Genomic DNA, 19239 nt, shown 5'->3' on the forward strand with positions numbered 1-19239 from the left:
AGCTCTCATCTCGCACAAAGTAAAAGCCAATGGCTTCACCCTGCATAATAACATCCTATCTCTGGGACCTCATTTCCTACCACTGCCCCTCTCCACTCACCCTGCTCCATCACTGTAGCTCCTTGAGGACATTTTGCATTTTGCTGCACACCTGCCCCAACACCCTCCCCCTACCCTTCAATGCATCCAGTGGCCTAAACTTCACCTTGGTAGCAAGGCCTTCCCCAATTACCCTATTTAAAATAATCTCTCCCCATTGGCATTCTCCTCCCCTGGCTACATTTTCTCCAACTAACATACTACCTTTTTCACGTGTCTGCCACCCTCTCTTAAAATGAATTCCATGAGAACAGGGACTTTGTTGCTGCATTCCCAGCAACCAGATGGGTCAAGCACAGAGCAGGCCCTCCAGGAACGTTTGCCGAATGCATGGAGATCATCAAGACCTAAGCATAGAGGCTCTGAGGTGGAAGGTCACCAGATGCAGTCAATTGCAGAGGTGCCCACAGGAGATGGGCCCTGATGCCATTGACTGGGGCCTCCTCAGAGCCAGCAGATGGACCTCACAAGCCAGGACAAGAGCCTTCAGCACATGGACAGAGGACTGGGGCCCCACCGTTTCTCCGGTGGGCAGGATGAACGTAGAATGGTCAGGCTGTCAGGGCACCTGGGTGGTTTAGCGTCTGCCTTTGGCTCAGGTCAGGATCCCGGGATGCTGGGATCAAGTCCCGCATCAGGCTCCCTTCAGGGAGCCTGCGTCTCTCTCTGCCTATGTCTCTGCTTCTCTCTCTCTCTCTCTCTCTCTCATGAATAAATAAATGAAATCTTTAAGAAAAAAAACAAAAAGAATGGGCAGGCTGTGTTTACTGATGAGATCGCTCCTAAGTACTGGCTGTGGAACAAAACACTGGGCTAGGGCACGTGTGGGTAAAGGGTCAGGGTCTGGGTTTGGTCATGCAAACTCCACATGAAGAGGCCTCGCAGCCCATGTGGGTTAGGGGTGTGGACTTGGGAATCGTGGAGGTGAGTGTGGTAATCAGAGCCCTGGGAGTGGGTCAATACACCCAGGACAGAGTTCAGTTGTGGGGGGTGGAGAAAGCCTCAGGCAGAGTGCCACAATCTCAGGGACAGACAGGTGGAAAAGGATACTCAGAAAAGTGGCTGAGGAGGAAGAGTTAGGGAAGCCGGACCAAAGCCAAGAGAGCAGGTTGCAAAGGCCAAGGGCAGAATGTCTTTAGAAGCTGGCAGGGGTGGCAGCATTCTGGGAAAGGATGCTGGTTCCACACCGCATCCCCCCCGCCCCATTTCGAGCCAAGTCCCACGCACCCATACCCTTCACAAGGCACTCCTCCCCCATCAGAAACCACAAACAATACAGAACTTAATAGATGTTTATTTGTGTAACAGGAACATTCAGGTATATAAATAAGGTAAATATTTCCCAATGTACAATACATGATGTTCTGGAACTGCACTGAAAAAGAATCTACATGTACTGTTCCAACACAGATCAGAACACAGAGAAAGGTCAGCTGTGGCTAATACACATGGATTCCGCAAACCCCCAGGTCAGGTAAAGGGCACAGCCGCAGCACACCTATCTGGGGAGGCCCTAAGGACTGTCAGGTGGGCTCCATACACCCCCAAGAGCTGCTCCAAGGCTACCAGTGTGTGAGCGCAGGAAAAGCAAGTGTTAGTACCAGTTTACCCGTCTGACGTGACTGAATCACACCGCACGAGGGGAGGAGCAGAGACACTGACCTTGAGGAGGCAGGGTACACACAGGCTAATCTCTGGGTGGCACAGACACAGCTGGGATGGGCCACAGGTGACTGCCTGGCACTCCCCAATGGGGCAGGGAGGCGTTTCTGTCTGGGGGAGCTTTCGGGTTAAATCGATCCTCAGAGCAAGACAGAATTGAGGAGCAGCTCCACAGCTGTGCCCAGCTCCCCCAACACCCCAGAGCTCCTGGGGCTTCCACAGAGGGGCCCCCTACCTCACCCACTTTGGTTTTCCCCTTCCCTTTAGGAAAGTATGAAGCATCAATAAAAATTTGCTATCAGCATCAGCTCCAGAGGATAGTCCATATTCCGTGAGCTTTGAATCTTCCTGGATAGGCTTCTGAGCTCTGTTTCTGGTCCCTGCACCCACAAAACACAGGGCTGGCCCCCCGTTAGTCTGCCCTCAGCCACAGGACTCCTGCCTGGCCTCTCCTTTGCCTCCTGTGGCTTCTCACCCGTCTTCTGGGTGGAGGGCAACAAATCTCTGCATTCTGTCCTGACTTGTTCTTGCAGCTCCAAGTCCTTTGCTTTTATTGGCCATGATGTCCACTCATCTCTTCCCCTTTCTAACCAGTTCCCCAGATACCCAGCCAGGATGACCTAAGGAGTGACACGACACTCTGTGAATGAAAACAAAGCAGCACATGAAGGACATTCTTAGAAGAATATGGATATTCATTCTGCCAACTAGAATTCCCTTCCTATTCTGGCATTTCTAGGCACAAAGGCAGCAAGCCCAGTCCATAAACTGAATGAAGGGGAGAAGCAGATGTGTTCCGGGAGCCAAGGACAAAAACAGTATCAGAGACACAATTTCACTTGGGACAGAATCACCAGGTGGCTAAGTCCACTTACACCCTGTGAGTGTTACTTAGGTAAAGCCCTAGGGAGGCTGCAAGGAGCTAGGTAGGCCCTGCCCTGTGCCCAGGAGACCAACACAGGGCATTGTCGCCCCGATGTCCAGAGGGCCCCTGTCCCCAGTTGAGAGCCCATTTCTTCACAGACAGACGGCAACCTGTGTCCATCAGATGCAATAATTAGGGAAGAAGTGCCAGGCCTGGCAAATATGAGTCCAGGAGGGCGTGAGGGCAAACTAAGATCAGCCTGTCAGAGCAGATGCTTACTGAACACTTCTACAACCTTCTCCTGATTCCATTCATAGTCATTACTTCATTATTTAACTGAAGGGAAGAGACCATTCTTTAAATACAACGGGGCTTTGAGTCTAGTCTTCATTCCCCAACAACACCCAGGAAACAGTCCACGGTCAATTGGTAGTTATGATTATTCCATTGGCTTGAGACTCTCATGGATTCTGTCAGCAAGATTCCTTCAAAGCAAAGAACCCTCCACCTCAAACACATGCCCTCCCTCAAGTCCCCATCTCCATTTGGAAAACTAAGTGAAATATTGTTCACGCAATCCCAGTGCTTGTTTTCCGTTCATTCATCACACACCTATCTGATCCTTTAAACTAACCTTGATTCTAGCTAAACGAGACTCCACCAGAAACAAATACTCCATGCCATCTAGCCTCTCAAGAGGTCATCTGCTTCTAGCCCATTAATACCTTTTTTTTTTTTAAGAGATTTGATTTATTTGAGATAGAGAGAGAGCACAAGCAGGAGGAACAGCAGAGGAAGAGGAAGAAGCAGGCTCCCCGCCGAGCAGGGAGCCTGACACGGGGCTCAATCCCAAGACCCTTGGGACCATGGCCTGAGCTGAAGGCAGACACCTAAGCAACTGAGCCATCTAGGCACCCCTTGCCCATTAATACTTTTAAGAAAGCACGAAACACAAGGCCCCTGACTTATGTTGTGAGGGTATGGGCAGAACTTCTAAGATTTCCATCAGTACTATAATCTGCCACATAGGTTTCTCTTTTCCCCATTCTCCTTGGCCCTTGAGAGGCCCACCCATACAGGATACTGCTCAGGCCACTGAGCTGTGTACAAAGGAAAATGGGGTCCAGAGTGAGTCACAAGACCTCACCTCTCATGGAGTGGAGGCAGCATCAGGCAAGAGGTAAGAACCTTCTCCAAGGAGAGCCCAGGCCATGGGCAACAGAAAGTGGGCAAGACCTCACGGAAACCACTCTAACTAAGAGTGAAGAATTGCTGCCCATCATCATGTCTTCTTTCCCTTTGTCAGGCTAGCCTTCTAAATGAAGTCTGATGCACCCACACACTGTAGGTGGGTGTTAAAGTTGGCCTGCCTCTCTCAAAATCTTCTAGACTGTGAACACCCAGGCTGTGTGCAGGGCAAGTAACAGTGTAGTGACTAAGAACCCAGTCTCTGGCATTACACTAACTTCGGTTCAAATTACTTATTGAATTTGACAAGAACTACCATTTATTGAGTGCTTACTAAGTGCCAGGCACCGTGCTAAATGCTTACATGCATTAGCTCATAAAATCCTCAGAATAACCCCTTGTGGGAGGTGACTGTCAGACCCCATCAGATTTAGTAACCTGCCTAAACCTAGGGCTATTCGAGCCCGAAGTCTATCTTCTTAACCAGTGAGATCAGCCTGTCATGGTGCCTTGGTTTCCTTATTTATAAAATGAGGACAATAATATCTAATCAAAGGCTGTTTTCTGGATTAAAAGGGATAATGTATATAAACCCTTAGCATTATACCTGGCACATATTAAGCGCTATGACTATTATTGCAACTATTATTATTAATAATAATAATACACTGCTGGTATCTTATTTGCTCAAGAATAAAAAGGAGCCTCAGCAGATAGGCATTTGGTGGAGAGGGGAAGGAGATGGGACAGGTTCTTCAAAAGGCCAAGAGATTTGAAACCCACCACCCATAAAATCTTAAGATGCCACATATTCTGCCCTCTAGTCTCATAAATTACTCAAATATTCTACAAACCCCAACATCCAAAGTATATCTCCCAAATTGCCCTCATAGCTGTGAGCTCTTCGCTCTTGAAAACACAGTCCACCTACAAACAGGTGAAAGTCTTACTCCATTAAGAGACAGCCCCAGGTAAGAATAACTTCTAGCCACCTGAGAGCCCAGGTAGTAAGGTCCCTACTAGTCAACCTGAAAGGCGGTGACAGGGCAGAGCCAGGAGGAACAGAAAGACAGGAACACTGGACAGTGGTACAAGCAGTCAGCAGCTGGGACTCCATTCCTCACTGAGAATGCCTGCCTGCTGCAGAGATGTGGATGAGCAGAGTCCAGGACCAAGATGAGGTGGGCCTAGAAGAGACTGTTCACTCTTGATCATATGGGCCAAGAGCAGCACCCTCTGCAGATCAGGCCATCAGGCCCTTACCCAACAAGGGAAACCAAATCAGACAATGGGAGTGTCAAATGTCTTTCAAAAACTGGAAAATGGACAACTGTGTGGAGAGTGATCAAGGGAAAGAGAAGTTCCTTTTGACCAAGACAAGGACAGAACAATGAGACTCTGGCCAAGAATCAGCCCCTCTAGGGAAGAAGCTGAGGATTTGTTATAGCTGCTTCTTCAGAGTCCCTGCTGCACACAAGCACAGTGAGTATGCCCATGGTTCACTGTCTTGTGATGTCTAAACAGCCACCTGGACATCCTCCTCCTAGCCGTTCCTCCCCTCCCTGACTCTGGAAGAACGGGAACCCTGGGAAAAGTAAAACCACCCCCTCGCTACTCCACCTGATACTCAGCACATCATCACAATGGGAAAGGAAGGTAGGCCCAGATGGAGTTACTCTGGAAGCCAGTGACGGTGCCTAAAATATTATGGACACAGGAAGAGGTTCCAGAATGACGGATCACATTGCATAGAGTAATGGAAATCTACTTACTTAGAAATTGACCTAGGGCAGGTTCCTAATAGAGAAAGGCCATTGTTGAGTTTTCTGAGCAGTAACACTCTTTGCCCTGAGTCATTTACATCCTCCCGACCACCTCCATCGACATGGGGGTGCCGCTGAGCCTGCTGGGGACTCGTGGACAGTTTGAAGATCTGAACTCAGGAAACCATTAGGATCATCTTCCAGCCAACTCAGCAAGTAGCTTAGATTCAATTCAGGGTCTGTTTAATCTTTAAAATGTGTTATGCAGGAAGATTCCAAAAATATAAGTTACAGGAGAAGCGGCCCAGTGGGAAAAAACAAATACTATGAAAATGGCTCCAAAGTCCACCTGTATAAGATTAAATGTTACATTCCACCCCTTCTAAAAGTGAGACACTAATTTCAGACATACATTATAGAATTAGAGATACAAAATATAAAAAAACACTAAGAGTAAATAACTTAAAATATAATTATACTGTAGCTACTAATATGCTCAGAATATGAAACAGGCAAAAAATAATAAGCACAAATAAGATCCAGGTTGCCTTAGGGATTTCACTCTCAGAAGCAAAACATACATGTACACTTTCTCAATGCTGAGGGTGGTGAAGGGGAAAAGACTCAGGCATCCCATGAGCAGTCACGAGTTGGGCTCACCAGGGAGGATGCTCAGGCCCAGCCCTCTGCAGAACCCCTCCCCACCTCCAGGTTTCCAGGACACCCTTGCTCATCAGCTCCCTCTGTAAGTGCCAACCTGGTGCTGGGCCTCCTCGGCTTGAAGAACCAATGCTGCAGAATTCCAGGCACACTTAACACCATCTCACAAAAGCAAGTGGGGCCAGGGATCATCCCTATCCTGGTGAGCGGGGCAGTGCAAGGTGGAATGAGGCTTGCCTCTGCCCGGTGACCCTGGAGAAGCACTCTCGCTGCTCTGACCCTCAGTGACCTCACTAGTAAGGTGCTCAGGACTCCGACCTGAGGTGCCTCCAGAAATCACTAGATTCTGAGCAAAAAACAAAGGTTTCTAAATTAGGACTGCAAGATAATAATGATGCAGAAACAAGTGGGGAATGGAAAACCACACATGGGAGGGAGAAACTGAAGTCACAACAAGGGAGAGCACACAGTTTCGGTCACATTTTATTTCTCACACACACAAAAAAATGGATCTGAAGCAAGTTATGCCATTCATGAAGATCAGTCCAGGAGTATGTTAAAATAGTCTCCTACATCTTGACCATACGGTGAAATATCCTAACAAATGGGAGAAGGAAAAACACTGTGCATATTCAGAGACACAAGGTGGCTTTGCTTTCCTGGCTACTAGGCTCTAGGAAATTCCTCTTCTCTGACCAGAAAGCAGGTGGGGAAAACAGAAGATAAAACCCAAGCTGACCTTCTGGGCTTCTTGCTGAGAGCTCTAGTGAGAATCCAGCTTCAGTTTCCTAGGACCCCAGAGGCCCCCTCGGTGACCACTTCCACAGAGGAAGGTGCCAGGCACCCTGATCCCAAAGACAGTCTTCTGCAAGGGCTGCTGGGCTCCAGCCACCAAGGCCCCCACCATATGCCCACACTAAGGCAACAGAAACAACCAACCCCTTGTGTCTCTGGTTTCAGAAACCAAGTTCATTCTTCAATGTGAAAACTAGATTTGTTACTAATGACCTTCACTGTTTAAGATTTATCAGTGAGCTACTGACTCATCTCAAGGTCAGGCATTTAGTAATGGCCTGAAATCTCTTGCTGTTTGGGTGCCCAGGCCACAACTCGATACCCACAATTAGCCTCTGGTGACATGAACTTGCTCAGCCAGAATCACAGAACACTGGAATTAGGGGAGCACTCAAGATGAGGACCAAGAAAGTGCTGTGTCCTGCCAGATGGTCACATCAGGATCACACAGCCAGAACGGAAACCCCATGTAAAAACCCATTTTGTTTTTAAGGGGCCTCGGCCCTGAACCAGAAAAGCCATGTACTGAAATGGAAGTACAAGCTCAGAGGGGGGAAAGTGGCTTCAGTGCTGCAAACGTGGAGAAAGCCACGCAGTGATCATGAGCTGCAATGTTGAGAGGGGCCGGCTGCCCTGCGCCAGACATATCAGTGACCTAAGCTGACTGTGAACATCCAGGGAAGGCTGATTTAAACAGAAACAGAATGAACCAATAGCAGACCAAGGTGCTGAAGCAAGTCACTGCACCCTCATTTGGCAATGAGAACCACCATGGCACAGAATAACCGAACACCTGGGCACCAAGTTCTCTCTCCTAACCTCCCTTCTTGTCCTGACAAAGAACTTGTTGCCCCAAAGTCAACCTCACTCCTATAATCAGGCAGGGGGAAAAAAAAAATCACAGTTTAAAAGAAAAAAAGGTCCCTCAATAAAATACAAACTACATCTAAACTGGTCACATTATATATATATAATATTATATATATATATATATATATATATATATATATATATATATATATATAAATGTGCATGTAATCTTCAGAATAGTCACACCTCTAATCAGGTTAGGTTTTCCAGAGTTGTAAGCAGGATTTTGTGGTTTCAGTGAAGAAGTCATGGTACAATTGAAATCACTGTAAGAAAGAAGTGATTTTTTAAAACACACAGATACACACTTGCCGTAAGGGTAGTATATATACAACACAGCAGCTATTAGGGTGGTCGGTCAGGCAAAGGGTGAGTGAACAAGAAGCCCCCTGCTCCCTGCCTAACAGGAAAGCCCCCAGAAAGGATTCAGCAGCAACAAGTCTACAGCACAAACGTGAACAGTAGCGTCCCTGAAAAGACATAGCTGGACTACCCAAGAGGAGCCACTTGAGTCTATAACCTGTGGAAAAGGGCTCGGTTACAGTACATTCTACTGCATACACTTGAAATATTACAGTGTATTTTTTCAGACTATTATAAATAATTTCTCGTGCTTCCTGAAGAAAAAAATATTGAAGCCGCCTCTCGGTCTATGATGAAGTAAGGTGAACCCATATCAAAGCAGAGCTCACACTCCGCAGGACTTTGTGGGTAGAATGCTTATCTAATTAACAAACTTTTGTCCCTCCGGCGTACAGAAGGCAATTGTCCCATCATTCCAGGGCAGGAATTCTTGAGAAGCCCAGGTGAAAGCTCTCCAGTAGCAAAGACATCCAAGCTATGCACCTCTTCCCAGCTGGGAGCAGCTACAAAGACGACAGGCCAGGGGACCCCCTGAACTGATCAGACACAGATGAACATCCACTTTCTGATCGAGCCCAGAAACAGAGGCTCTAGCTTGGGAGCAAGAAGCACAAGCAGATGCACCCTGGTTGGACAACACTGTCTTTCAGGTTAAAACTTTTTTTAAAAAACCCAAATGGTCTTACCCCCGTGACTTCTTTCCAACTCAAAGCTGTAGTTTATCCACGACCCAAATCATAAGCACAAAGACAGTATATACAGATTGTTTTTAAAACCCACAAATAAAAAACACTCTAACCCCCCCCCCCCCCAAAAAAAAAAAAGAAAAACAGTGAGTTGAAGCCTCGTCATTGTCTGAATCACATCAGTGGGGCTTGCCTTGGAACCTGGCCCCTTGCTCCGTTTGCTCCTGCTGTCTCAGCCCCAGGGCCCCTATTCATCCTCCGTGGCAACTGTCAGCATCCCCTTGTCAGCCAGGTGAGATCTGAGTGTGTTGAAGATGTGAAGCTGTTGATCTGGACGCAAGGTCAGGAACTGCTGAATCAGCTTGCTTGGGTTGGGGCCCCTGGAAGAGAATGTGAGGAAACAGGAGCCCATCAGCCTGATTACCCAAATGGTTGCTGTTCTCTCTGGATTCTCTACTCATGGAGGGCAGGATGGGGGGCCCTTAGAGAATCCAGACAGAGTACAACTAAAAACTGCATTCGTGTTTGGGACGCTTTTCACTCCAACTGATTTGTAGCTCAAATTCTAGAATTTCACCACATTCAAAATTCCACCAACATGGTTCAGATGGAATGGCACAGTACCTGATAAAACTGGCAATGTACACGTTGACAAAGGTGGCCATCAGGTACTGGCAGTCAAAGCGATCCATGATGCCTCCATGGCCAGGAATGGTGTTGGCGAAGTCCTGTTTGAGGCAGAGGAAGGACTGGTGAGCCTGGGCTAGGCCAACACCAAACCCTGGCCTATGGTCCCTTGTCAATGCCCCACTAATGTCCTGAGTAGCTAAGGGCAATAGAAAGTAAGAAGTGTTGGTTCAGGGGGATCCCTGGGTGGCTCAGCGGTTTAACGCCTGCCTTTGGCCCAGGGAGTGATCCTGGAGTCCCGGGATCGAGTCCCAAGTCGGGCCCCTTGCATGGAGCCTGCTTCTCCCTCTGCCTGTCTCTGCCTCTCTCTCTGTGTCTCTCATGAATAAATAAATAAAATCTTAAAAAAAAAAAAAAACCAGAAGTGTTGATTCAAATGCTGAGTGTATTATAGAACACAATCTTATGGTAAAAGGTTTCTTCTGAAGAAAGATACAACATATATTAACAAATAAACTGAAAATCCAACTACAGTTGACCCTTGAACAACAGGGGTTTGAACTACATGGGTCTACTTATACTTGAATTTTTTTCAGTAAATACAGTAATGTAAATGTGTTTTCTCTCACAATTTTTTTTAAAGATTTTATTTATTTATTCATGAGAGACACAGAGAGAGAGGCAGAGACACAGGCAGAGGGAGAAGCAGGCTCCATGCAGGAAGTCTGATGCAGGACTCGATCCCAGGACCCCGGGATCATGACCTGGGCTGAAGGTAGATGCTCACTCACTGAGCCACCCACGTGTCCCTCTTTCTAATTTTCTTAATCACATTTTCTTTTCTCTAGCTTACTTTATTGTAAGAATACAGTCTATAATACATATAACATACAAAATATGTGTTAATCAACTGTTTATCAGTAATTCTTCCAGTAAACAGTTATATGTGAATTTTCTACTGTGTGGGAGAATGGGGATGGTGGAAGGGAGCAGTGCTTCTAACCCCTGCATGTTCAAGGGTCAACTATACTGAATTTTCTTGGAAACAATGTTACTCTTGTTTTGTTGTTGTTGTTGTTGTTGTTGTTGTTGTTGTTTTTTAGAGAACATAAGGCAGTGGGCAGGGGGTGGGGGTAGATGTGCAGAGGGACAGAGAGAAAGAATCTTAAGCAGGCTCCACCCATGGGGCTCAATCTCACGACCCTGAGAGTCATGACATGAACTGAAATAAACAGTTGGACACTTAACCAACTGAGCCACTCAGGAGCCCCAGAAACAATGTACTTTTAAATTAACCAGCCTAAATTCCACCCATAAGTGAAGAAGAGCACACATATTAGTCAGTTTACAGCTTGGTATTTTGAAGGAGGTGGTGGTTGATGGGGAGGGAAAGGAGGATATCAGGCTGAGAGACAACAAGAACAACAGAGAAGAGAGTTTTCCTACTTTGATTTTAAAGGCTCGTTTGAATCCACTTGCGAAGAAACCTCCAAAGGGGCCGATGAGCGAGGCAAAAGTGGACAGGGCAATGCTGTGAATCTGGAAGGGGTACATCCAGACTGTTGTCTGAGAAGAATAAATGAAATCAGTCAAGATGCCTTGTTAACATAAATAACTCTTTATGAAATGAACTATATTTTCTCCCCCAAAAACAAAATTAGTAAGAAAACTAGATTTTGTTTGTTTATAAATCTCTAATGCCTGGCTTAATAGAGAACATTTATGCATTCAGTCTGTTGCAATATGATGTTTTAGTTGAAGCATGTGGAAAAAATCCAGCCTTACACAGTAGCTGAAAGAAGGAAGAGTATTTTAGCATTGTCTTTTCAGATAATTATAGGTATTCTTCTCTGACACTACACCAGAACTGGACAAGTGGTAGTTTCTTAAAAATTTGGTGCAGTGTGGAATTTGAAATCCAATGAATGAACTTATAATACTCTTAACATTGAAATCCATGGGTCTGTCTTACACTTTGAATGAATCTTTTACCCCACCTGACAGTTTAAACACCATGCATTGGCCATTTAGAAAATGACAGTTCACTAAGTTATATAAATCTTCCAAATGTAGACACATTTTGCTATAAACAATGTCAAAACACATGTCAAAATAATCATTATGTTAAAATCATTATAAAAATCCCACACACAAAAATCATTGCAGCTCACATCCACAAAGCTTTGAAGTATTAGGAAGCTGTCAAGCTCCAGTGACAGGTATATGCTTTCCAAAATACTAATTTTCACTAGGAAGCCAAATTCTATCATTGGTAACAATCACTGTCAGGTGTTTTCCTTGAAGTGACAGGCTGACTTCATCCGTTTTCAAAGAAAATGTTTGTCAAATATGCAAAGTTGAAAAACTAGTCAGTTCAAGTAAAAATTATGTCCCTATAAAAAAGCAGCTAGCTCAGCTCATAATTCAAACAGGTACATGTCTGCTTTTCTTTAGGTAAAGGAAATGAATACTTTCTATTTGTGTGTGTAAGAGTACTAGATAGGTATGTATTCAAGGGTCAGGATTTAATAAAATGAATCATTTTATGGTTTCACCAAAGACACTCTTAAGAGGAACTACCTTATTCTTACAGCAAGTGTGTGGCATGAAGAATCCAATGTCTTAGTTCAGTTAGGTGCCACTGCCTTCACTCATGCTAGAGTATCAGCAAGTTTACCCACAACTGCTTTTCACCTTTCACAGCAAATGTCAACAAGGTTAAAAAAGGCAAATAATGTTATTATATCATTATGAAAATAACTGTGACCTCAGAGATTCCCTAAAAGGATCTCAGGGACTCCCCAGACCACAGTTTGAGAACCACTGGTCTAAATGAATTGAAGTGAGCTGAAGTGTTTCCTTCTGTTCTCACCCTTATCTGACTTGAACAAGTCTCCTCCACGCTGGGATCTGCAGCACTGTGGAGGGAGGAAGCAAGGTTTTTTCTTGAGGGAGTTGCCATGGTGGAGAGAGGGTTCGCTCTCTGCAGTTACTAGCTAACCAGGGATAGTTTGCCCAACGTGAGTGGCACATACCAAGCCAATGACTGACTGGATCACCTCAGGAATGTTGTACTCCTGCAGACGAAAGAGGTCGGAGGGCTCGCAGTCCACAGTAAAGCTGTTGGTGTCATTGTTGTATTCCACAGGGCAGACAAAGCATCTGTACCCGGACATCACATAGGACAGCTGAAGATAAAGAGCAGAGTTGGGCAGAAGATACAAGTCCCAGCCATCCTGCCTGAGCAGCTCGCATGGGGTTTCACTGCATCTCTCACAGCGCCTAGGACCCTGCTAACTGTGAGCTGTGCACTAAATCAGAGGTTCATGCTTTCCCACAAGTATTTTGCCTGAGTTTGGAAAAGAATTGAAAAAGAGGTTCATGGCCCACTGAGGCTTTACACATAGTTGCCCAAACACCCAGATCGAAATCCAGGAAAGACCTGAAGGAATTTGGGCAAAGGACTACAAGAAGCTTCTCCCCATTTAGGGGAGCAATGGTCCCTTTTTCTCAAGATCTCTTAATTTAATTTGAACTGGAGGCATGTTGTCAGGGAGTGGTATAGTGAGAGACAGCCAGCCTAGAGGAAGAATATAGAAGAGCAAGGAAGTAAAGGAACCAGTACTGGAGGACGGCTGGCACTTCTGAAAAGAGAAGCTGGCCTGATGGTCAGAAGCAGGGAATGCTCCAGAAAGGGTGGGAAGATCATCCTCCTCCCACAGGGCACACATGGGAGAGAACCTGGGCTGGAGTGACATAACTCACCTCACCTCCTACTCTCAGCTACCAAGCACTCAACCTTGAAATACCAAATGTGTAGATAAGGACATTACCTGCTGAGTGTCACCACGCCTTGGCATGAGAGGAGTACAGGTGCATCTGGCCCCCTGCTCCTCAACTACCAAGACCCTGTTTGAAAACTGGCAGATGAAGGACAGCTGACTCTGCTGAGCCAGTGACAGAGCAGGCCATGCTCATGCCCCTCACGGGGTGAGGTAATCACTCAGTGGGACAGAGTCCTTGGCCTCAGGAAACCAGCTCTCTAGCCCTCGGCAAGCTTTGATGGTAGGTGTGAGGTCTCTGTCCATTCCCCCAAGCAGCAGGGAACCACCACTTACCAGCAGGCCAAACACCACAGTAGCAAAGAATCCTCCAATGAAGCCTTCCCAGGTCTTCTTCGGGGACAGCTAGGGACAAAGAACAAATTCTTAACAAAGGGCATTTTGACAACTGGCTTTGGAAACAATGATTACTTGTTTAAAATCTTTCTACTATAAAAAAAAAACAAAAAACAAAAGAAAACAAAAAGCCCCACCTCATTCTGTTAACCACCTCCCCTTCTAAAATAACCCTATACTGGATCTCCTTACTCCACTCCCAGCCTCATACCCCTCAGTTTCCTTTCTGTCCCAATTAGTCATTCAAGTCAGATAATTAGGAAAGGGTATACTAATTTAATGACAACACTCATATTCAGACCAAAGCCCCCAAAATGTGCCTATTTTGTCTATAAACATTCTATTAGCTCTTTTCCTCTCTATGAATAGTTGTCAAATGTCTTCCTTTGGCTTTTCTCTCAAAACTAAGTCCTTGCCAGCTAGACTTTCTTTGGGATGACTGAAGATACACACACATACATAGGCTAGATTTCTTTTGTTCCCAAGCTGCTCTGCTTGTACTGAAAGCACCACCCTTCCCTCATGGCAGTACTTCATGTTAGGATGACCCACTTACCTTAATGAGAGGGGTCCGACCGAAGAAGAAGCCAAACATATAGGCCATAATGTCATTACAGATCACACAAGAGATAGGGACAATGAACCTAGGGAACAAACCAAAGTAAAAATCAACTTTCCCAAGATGGCAATACCTCAGATGTCTACAAAACAATGCCGTTCATCAATTCCAATACCAACGAAACCTGTAAGTACTTATCCATGAAAGAAGCTAGAAAGAAATAAAAAACAGACAAACTATACCTAGTACCAGGGACAAAGCAGACGTTCACATGTTTTCTGAATAACTCCTGAATAAATGATGGTGTTCTATAAAGTGCCATTTGCTTTTTCTTTTACAAAAGTAATATATGCACAGTGTAAACGTGGTAATACAAATTTGAACTGTAAAGAAGAAAACGTTTACCCGGTTTCCCTCATCCCTATCTCTATTCCCCCAAAATAATTACTTGTACTCATTCCTGACTTCTCTCCTTCTAGTGGTTACCTACATAATTCTATGCAGTGTATTTCATGTTTATTTCATAACTTACCTACTTTTTTTGTAAATGGTTTATGACTAACTCTAGCGAGCACTACATTTCCCTAGGGCTATGCTGAGTGCAGAACCACATCCCACACCCCACACAGCTAGCTATCTTCTTGACCCATCACCCCTGGCCTGCTGATCGCCACCACGAAAAAGGAGCCGTACAGCTTCACACCTGTACCATCGTTCTGCTCTCCTCACTCTCCATTATCACTTTTTAAAAATGTCCTCTATTTAAATTGCCTTATTTAACATGATATACATAAATCTCTGATTTCTTGACTCATCAATTAGAGGCAACATTTTCTGTTTGTTAAGAGAGCATCTGTATCGTCCCAAACCCATACAATGTCAAAGTTCTACTTTGTCGAGGCTTCTAGCACATATTCTCTGCTCTTCATATTTTCTACATCTATAATTAAATCCTATAGGTTGAGTGAAAACCAATAACCAGAAATTTTACTATGATTCACATACAACCAAGTGGTATGTTTGGCCCTAAAGATAAGGACTTATCATGGGCCATTCCTTAGAATTATCTAACAAAAACTCTGAAAGAAAGGGAAAGATTGTGTGCCTCCTTAGGCCATTATTATCATTGTTTTAAACGTTATAGTGCCCAAGGCCAACATTTATGTCTCTGTTCTAAGCACTTTACTATAGTTACTAATTTATTCCTCAGGAGGTAGGTATTACTATAACCTCATTCTGAGATCTGAAAACAGAGGCACAATCTGGAGTCTTAATCACACTTGAGTACCTCATATAAATTAGGATATGCCTTCATCTTCTCTCCAAGATCATCCAGCTTCCTCAGTCAACCTCCTGATTTCTGTAAATCCTGACAGATTTCTTGCTGAAACCATTGTACTTCTGGAAAAAAATCTACTAAGTAATGACTACTATATGGTTCTTTTGACACATTGCCAGATTCTATTTGCTAATAGTTTATTTATAATGGTTACCTGTAATCATTAAAGAAATCAGTGTAACATTCTTCTTTCTACCTCCCTCAGCTTATTAGCTTTCATATGAAGGGGTAGATAAAACTCTGCTATCATCATCGGTTGCTTTTTCCCATGTGTGGATTCTTAGGCGATTTTCAAAGTTCTTCTATAGTTCTTGATCTTTTCAAGTTTTCTTCTTCATGACTTTTGGGAGTTTACATTTTCCCAGATCATGAAAGTTTCCTTTAGTTTTTCCAACCTGTTGCCATACAGTTGCATTGTCTTTGATTCTTTAATTATCCATGTATTTGTTAGTCTAGAATATAGGTTCTCAAAGTATAGGTACTGGCAGCAGCAGCAGCATCACCCGGGAATATACTAGAAATTCTCATTACTGAATCTATTGAAGTAGAAACTCAGGAGGGAGGCCCAGTGATGTATGTTGTATGTAACTAGCCCTGCAGGGGATTTTGATGTAGCTCAAGGTAAGAACTCCTTGGCTTAGAAGGTAAGCTTGAGTTCTCAGCCTACTGGACATGAGAAAACCCACAAAATAAAAGGGAAAATCTCCCTCACTGACATCACTCACCAGATCATTCCTTCAAACAGGTTGTGAATAACGAGATGTGACTGAGTCACAACAATCAATAATGTTACATGGGTCCAGCCAAACTGCAAAAGATGATCAAAAATACATTTGACCTATATGTTACCCTGAAAGGAACTTCAAATAACAGCCAATAACAAATAGAAAATAGCTTAAAAAAAAAAAAAAAAGACAAAAAACAAAAACAGGTAGAATAGATGTCTGTACTTGTCTTACTATAAGTAAAAAGGTACAGAACAGGCATTTGGTATGAACTTTGCCCCCAGCTACAATTAGGGACCACAGATGAGCAAGTCTTTCTCCGCTCTGAAAGCCTAGGTTTCATCTCATTTTCTCAATAATTGTTGAGTGCTGGGGCATTTGGAGTGGCTCAGTCAGTTAAGCGTCTGCCTTCAGCACAGGTCATGATCTCAGGGTCCTGGGATCAAGCCCTGTGTCAGGCTTCCTGCTCAGTGGGAAGAGTCTACTTCTCCTTTTGTGTGCGTGCATTCTCTAAGTAAATAGAATCTTTGTAAAAAATGTTACTTGAGTACTTGGTACACTCAGTCAGGGGTTGTTTTCAAGTTGAAAGAGAGAGGTAGCAGGGCCTGAAGCTTCACCTTGAGCCTTACTTGAAAGCCACCTCCAGGTCCTAGTGGAAAGTCTGCCTGGAGTATAAATTAAGTAAAAATGATTGGGTCTATGTGAATGCAGAGCCACCTAACTTAAACAGAGACACACCTTCATGTTCTAGGTTCTAGATGCACACAAAACAGACTGCATTCCAGAGTTCCGATTTGTCACAGAAAGCAGAGTCTTGTTGAGTTTCTGCAGAACTTCACTTAAGCCAAGAATTCTGACACACATACATATATTTCCCTTACCATGTAGAACTGCAGTCGATAATGCTTCTTGACCAGACTCAGTACAAACATGCAGAATCCTAGTTTGAGGAGGAGAAAGGGCAAAATGAATCACACCCAGCATTATCTCTGTCCTAGTCATTTCCTTTAGATGTGTTAAATGGTCCTTTGGCCAATTTCCTGGCAGAAGTTAACCAGCACACAATTCCAAAGCCCAGGGGAATAAACCTAGTTATTCCAGTAAGAGTTAGGAACAAAACTGCACTCCTCAAGACAATCAAAGGAAGGCAATATTTTTAAATCTTGCAGACTACACTTGATTTAGAACACTGTTCACCAGATAGGAATGTTTTGATCCTAGAGCAGGGGTCAACCAACAAAGGTCAGGCCAGCTGCCTGTCTGCCTATTTATTTTATAAATAAAATTTTATTGAAACACAGCCATGCCCATTTGTTTATATATTATCTGGGGTTCTCCTTTCATGCTCAAGGGCGGAAGAGTTGCAACAAAGACTCAATGGTCCCCAAAGCCTAAAATACTATCTGGACCTTTATGAAAAAGTTTGCTGACCCTATCCTAAATTATAGGTTTGGCTAAGGGAGGATCTACCTAGTATGGAGTCAGGGCCTTGCATTTCTCACAAAAAAGAAAAAAAAAAAAAAATCTGCAGGCCCACACACTCCTCCAGGAAGGAAAGAGACTTTTACCCACAAGAGTGGCTTGGCCCCTCATGTGGCTATTCCAGACTCCTGACCTCCCACTGTGGGGGCTACTTTCAGGGTCTGAGGCATGCTCTTTGACTATGCTCAACAGCAACAGACTCCTTGGCAATGGATTTTCTGGTTTAATGGCCAGGTGTTATTCACAGAGCCCAGTATTGCTATCAAGCTGATCAAAAATAGGTCAGACTGAAATTTAGGTCAGAACAAATTTCTCCTGTGCCTCAAACTGGCTTTGAGAGTAACTACGAAAAACACTAGCATTAACACTTAACACTCAGGTAGGAGTGAGTTTAGACTGACACAGCACCTTACTGTTTGTCAACTTTTAATGTATCTGATTAAATCTTCACAGTACCTCTGCTGTTTTAGCTCCAGACTACAAAAGAGTCTCAGAGATTAAGCTCCCAGCTCCTATGAAGTCACACTCTTTTTAAACCCAGATAGGTAAAATTTCTACCACACTGTAATGGCCCTCGTGCAGCTCCTCAGGTGACTCCCCTAAAGGTAGCTGCTTGTTTTTATACCCAAACTCCTAGGTGGTTTTTGTTTTGATCACAGCACAGAATCTCTGCCAATAGCAGAGTCAGGAATGGACCGTGTTATGCTGTCCTCCATAGGAGGCTGGGACACAGGGACAGGTGGCACAAACTATAGTCCCTAAAACCACACAAGGCCCTCAGTCCCATTTCTTAGTCAAAAGCTGCTATGACTCACATTTAAGGCAGAGCCCTCAGCTCTGCTGTCCCACACAGACTTAACATCATCCAACCTGTGCATTAACCAAGAAGTTCCCCAACTTCTACTCAGCAAATGTACAAAAACAAGACAAACACAAGAACTGGTAAACCACTAAATGCCTACCTATTAGATAGAGAGTAAAGGAAATGAAGCGGTGGTATTTACTGAGAATCCGCAAAGGCTCCTCTCTCTGGACCAGAGTGAAGAAGTAATCTGTCACTGTCTCGCCATAGAAGAAGTAATTGACACACAGGAGAAAGTACCTGTAAATAGAGACAGGTCACCACCATGGGGAGCACACATGTAGCCTCTCCTTCACAGTGAGGCTGACAGGAAGCTCTGAGGATCAGAGCAGCAGTCCACCCGAACCCTCCCGTGGCAGCTCCCAGAGGGACAAACCAACCACAATTTCCTGTTCACTGGAGACCCTGTGGGTGAGAAGTTTTATCTGGAAGTCCATGGCAGTTTTCACTCACTCTCCATTCATCACAAACCTGAAACTCAGTTTTTGCCCCTTTTATAAAGTCACCATGCCTAAC

At 44.5% G+C, this 19239-nt stretch overlaps 1 protein-coding gene across 2 annotated transcripts in view; it reads right to left on the minus strand.

Moving 5' to 3' along the window:
• Positions 1–1375: 1375 nt before the first annotated feature.
• The window catches only part of CDS2 (CDP-diacylglycerol synthase 2), a 62385-nt gene continuing 44521 nt past the window's right edge, over positions 1376–19239 (minus strand). For both annotated transcript variants that reach the window (XM_077872301.1, XM_077872300.1), the window contains exons 5-13: positions 18824–18963; positions 17261–17319; positions 16380–16462; positions 14313–14400; positions 13697–13765; positions 12614–12766; positions 11025–11144; positions 9576–9679; positions 1376–9331 (exon numbers count right to left, since the gene is read on the minus strand). In XM_077872301.1, the coding sequence (XP_077728427.1) occupies positions 9199–9331; positions 9576–9679; positions 11025–11144; positions 12614–12766; positions 13697–13765; positions 14313–14400; positions 16380–16462; positions 17261–17319; positions 18824–18963 (949 nt within the window). In that variant the 3' untranslated portion in view covers positions 1376–9198. The remainder of the gene's footprint in view (positions 9332–9575; positions 9680–11024; positions 11145–12613; positions 12767–13696; positions 13766–14312; positions 14401–16379; positions 16463–17260; positions 17320–18823; positions 18964–19239) is intronic.

The sequence above is a fragment of the Canis aureus genome, chromosome 26 (genome assembly GCF_053574225.1).
Source record: "Canis aureus isolate CA01 chromosome 26, VMU_Caureus_v.1.0, whole genome shotgun sequence".
In the NCBI taxonomy this organism is placed as follows: Eukaryota; Metazoa; Chordata; class Mammalia; order Carnivora; family Canidae; genus Canis; species Canis aureus.